Source organism: Polistes canadensis, unplaced genomic scaffold (genome assembly GCF_001313835.1).
Source record: "Polistes canadensis isolate GaletaPanama2010 unplaced genomic scaffold, ASM131383v1 scaffold_423, whole genome shotgun sequence".
In the NCBI taxonomy this organism is placed as follows: Eukaryota; Metazoa; Arthropoda; class Insecta; order Hymenoptera; family Vespidae; genus Polistes; species Polistes canadensis.
The window spans coordinates 64124-68152 of NW_014569970.1; the positions used below are offsets into that span (position 1 = coordinate 64124).

Consider the following 4029-nt stretch of genomic DNA (forward strand, 5'->3'; position numbering starts at 1 on the left):
TTTTTTTCTTTTCCCCCCCCCCATTACTTGAAAAGTTTCCTACACCCACCCCACCCCCTGGATCCTTTATAGTTTTTTTTTTTTTTTCGTCGACGAACTTTACGATATTTTATTATGCATAGAAATATATGAGGGTAGTTCATAAATATGATCACTTGATCTTTGAAATTGGGTAATCCTTTATCGTTAACGTCCAATGTGTCTCGTAATAATGAATGGATCGAAAATTAATGTTTTACGTGAATATGTCGAGAATGTATTTATTTGTTTCTTTTTTTTTTCTATTTTTTTTTCGTGCTGTTTCAACAATTTTCCTGACAAATCTTATTACAATAACAATTGTTTTGTCTACTAGAGATTTAATTAACGTTTATAAATATATTCGTTATTAATTACATGAATTATTACAAAATTTCTTTACACCATAATATTAAAAGCATTCATTTTCTTTTTACGTACAAACAAAAAGAATTGTAATTAATTTGAAAGATCACATAGAAAAATTATAGAAAATTGTTTTACAGGATATATTAAAAAGTTAACAAAATTCAAGATATTATGATATTAATATATCTTATATATATCTTATATAATCTTATATTCTTATATAATTATATATAATATCAATAATATCATAAATCAATGTTAACGAGATAACATATCAACAGTAGTTTGACACAATATACGTTTAATAATATATTGAAGATTAAAAAAAAAAAAGAAAAATGAAATAATAAATGAATTCTTAATGATAAGGTATTACAAGGAACTTGGACATAAAAAAGAAGTAGAACTTCATTTTAATAAGTTACTTTAACTTAATTTAATTAAGTTCTACTTCTTTTTTATGTCCAAGTTCCCTCTGATACCTTATCATTAATAATTATAATTTTGAACGAGATAAATAACTGATTAAATAATAAATAAATATAATAAAAATGATTGAATAATAATCATTATGATATTATACTCACACAGTGAAATGATAGACGAAGCATAGCCAACCACCTGGATGTTCGAGAAAAACGTAAAGCCTTTCTTGAAATGTTTTTCCTTTTTTATGATGGAACACATATTTAGCTTTGAATGCCTGATCGATAGGTAAATAAATAGGATAATAAGGATCAGGTACACCAGTTTGATCAGGACTAGGTGGTTCTTCCTCGTCAGCACCGTTAACTTCATTTTCAATAATATCATCTTTACTTTTCTTCCTTCTGTGTTTCCTTTTCATGGGGGTTGGTACACGTTTGTGATGAGCTTCACCGAATCGTGGTGAACGGAAACGACGTAAAAAAGTGAACCTACGATTAGGCGAATGGTGGTGTGGTTCTTCCATAGGTGGACCGTTATCTTCAGTATCTTCTGTTTCACTTCCTCCAGTTTTCAAGGCCACGTCTTCCGATTCAAGACAATGTTCAACATCGGCAAGTTCATCATCCTCGCTACCTTGCAATGCAGCATAAACTGCAGCCGAACTGCTACCACTGCTGCTGCATCTTTTATCAACAAGCCTGGTAGTGCATTGTTGTAGTTGTTGTTGTTGTTGTTGCTGATGGTGGTGGTGATGGTGATGGTGGTCCTTGCTTCGTGGAAGACTCTCGTTGTTGTACAAATCACCTGGATAATTCCACGAATTTTTCCATACTTTTTTCTATAGGATATTTTTTATTATCCTGATTGATTAAACAATCCCCTACCCCATGAAACCCCATTCCAGACCCACTGATCGAATCATCGAGATATTTTATTCATTCGAAATTTCGTATGCATGAGAGAGGGGTTGTGGATGATTGAAGTTCGAAATATTTTACGAGAGAATCCGAATGATTTTTATAGAAAACTATTTCTTATTTATTAATTATGTAATTGTGTAATCGATGTACGTATGTATATATATATATATGTATCTAAATTATATAAAAGAAATTCGTGAACAAATTTTTGAGCCAAAATTTTGAAATTATATACAAATATAATTTATATATGAATATTCTCAAATTGAATTTTTACATCGATACCACCATGTCAGATTTAATTATAACTTAATGAAAAAAAAAATATAATCAATTTAAATATCAATAGAGAAAAAAAATAATCAATTATTTTAATTGTTTGTTATTTAGTATATTATAGAATTTGTATAATATTTAAATAAGAACAAATTTATATACAATGTATTCAAAAAAAAAAAGAAAAACCTTCTAAACAATACATACACGTAGATAATTATTAAACATTTTAATTTTCGTCAAACATTTACTAATACGTCTGACCATTTGTTGAGCTTGACTACTTCGAAACAGGGATTTCTTTCTTTTCATCTATTCTCTCATCCTACACTACTTCCACATATATATATATTTTTTTTTTATTCATTTTTCTATCTCTTTCAATTCTTTTTATTTTTTTATCATGTATCTATCACAACCTATTTTCTATTGTATCAAAATTATAATAATCGTATACGTTCGTAAGAAAACTATCGAAATAAATTTGGTTTGCAATATGACCATCCCCCTTCCTACCCCTCAAATATTATAAAAAATCATCTTTCTATTTTAATATCATTCGAAACGACAAATGTAACAAATAAATTCAACAATGATTTGTACCTTTTTGAAGATAGGAACCATAACTTTAATGTGAGTGATAATTGAATCAAAACCAACTTTAATCGAAAAGACCTTTATGTGTAATGGGTTTCTGTTCTGGGCCCATAGAAAATCGATCATTATGACTGACTCACTTGTATGAGATACTAGAAATGAAATCGATGTATCTATCTATGTATCTAGCTAGTTATTTATCTGTTTATCTATCTATCTAGGTATCTATGTATATAATAAGTTTGTATGCATGTATGAAGACACATTTATACGTGTGCATGAATGAACCTACATGTGTACGAATAAACGTTAATACCTTTGTTTCTATATCTGTGTGTGTGTGATTGTGAATGTATGTAGATTTAGAAATTGTTATATATGTACCTATTATATTAATATAAGCCAATCAAAACGATTAGTTGCGTATCATTGCAATTTCAATCGAATTGTGTTATATTTATACGAAGTGTGTGTGTGTGTATCTTATTATTAATAGATAATCTAGTTAGATAATATATTGAAGATATTATCTAAGGTAATTGTGAGATTARTTTAATGTTATTTAGATTTCTATAAAAGATTGTTAGAATTATTGTTTAAAGTGTTACGTGATTTGTTTAACGTGTGTAATATTGATTTAATATTGTTTTTTTTATGGTTGTATCTTGAAATAAAATTAAACAAAAGAGATAAATAATTTTYTATATTGAATTGGAAGTATATATATTGCAAACAAACGAAAAATAATTACTTCAATTTCTTTTTTTTTGTTCGTTCGAATAAGAGTAAAAATTTGAATTTCAATCTTTTTTCACGTTAATTATACTAATAGATTAATGAATAAAAAATATAGGAGAAAATGTGATTAAGATCTTTCGTAATATAAAATCAGTTTGAATAAATTACTTTCGTTGTTCTCTTTCTCGTTAAAGAATAAACGATTCGATAAAGATATCAAGTTAATTTCTTGCCTATTCTATTCCATTCTATTCTATTCTATTCTATTCTACTTTACTCGAAGTAACTATAACGAAAAAAAGGGGGTGGGGGTGGGGGTGAGGGTTAACGATATTCTTTCTCGTAACTTAAACTACGACCGTATGGTTTAATTGAAAAACTCGTTTTAAAGTATATCGTATCCTTTTGTGTATCTTTCTAACTATTTCTCTATCCAATAGTAAATAGATAAATTATTCATCGGTTTGAAATTATTCAAATATTTGACGAAGACCTAGACGACATTTGAAAGATTCTAATCATGATAGAAAAAGAAAGAAAGAAAGAGATAGGAAAAGATTATTATATTTGATTATTCGAAGTATAATAATTGCACATATCAACAATGTTATTTTCATTCATTATTATTTTAACGATATGAAAAATATTCAATTAAAATTGTTGTTTTTTAATTCGTTAATAT

The 4029-nt window shown here is 27.4% G+C and overlaps 1 protein-coding gene across 1 annotated transcript in view; it reads right to left on the reverse strand.

The window, feature by feature from the left end:
- Positions 1 to 950: 950 nt before the first annotated feature.
- Positions 951 to 4029, reverse strand: part of LOC106792401 (probable serine/threonine-protein kinase fhkB) — a 7718-nt gene continuing 4639 nt past the window's right edge. The window contains exon 2 of the mRNA XM_014758808.1: positions 951 to 1620. Within this exon, the coding sequence (XP_014614294.1) occupies positions 971 to 1620 (650 nt within the window). The 3' untranslated portion in view covers positions 951 to 970. The remainder of the gene's footprint in view (positions 1621 to 4029) is intronic.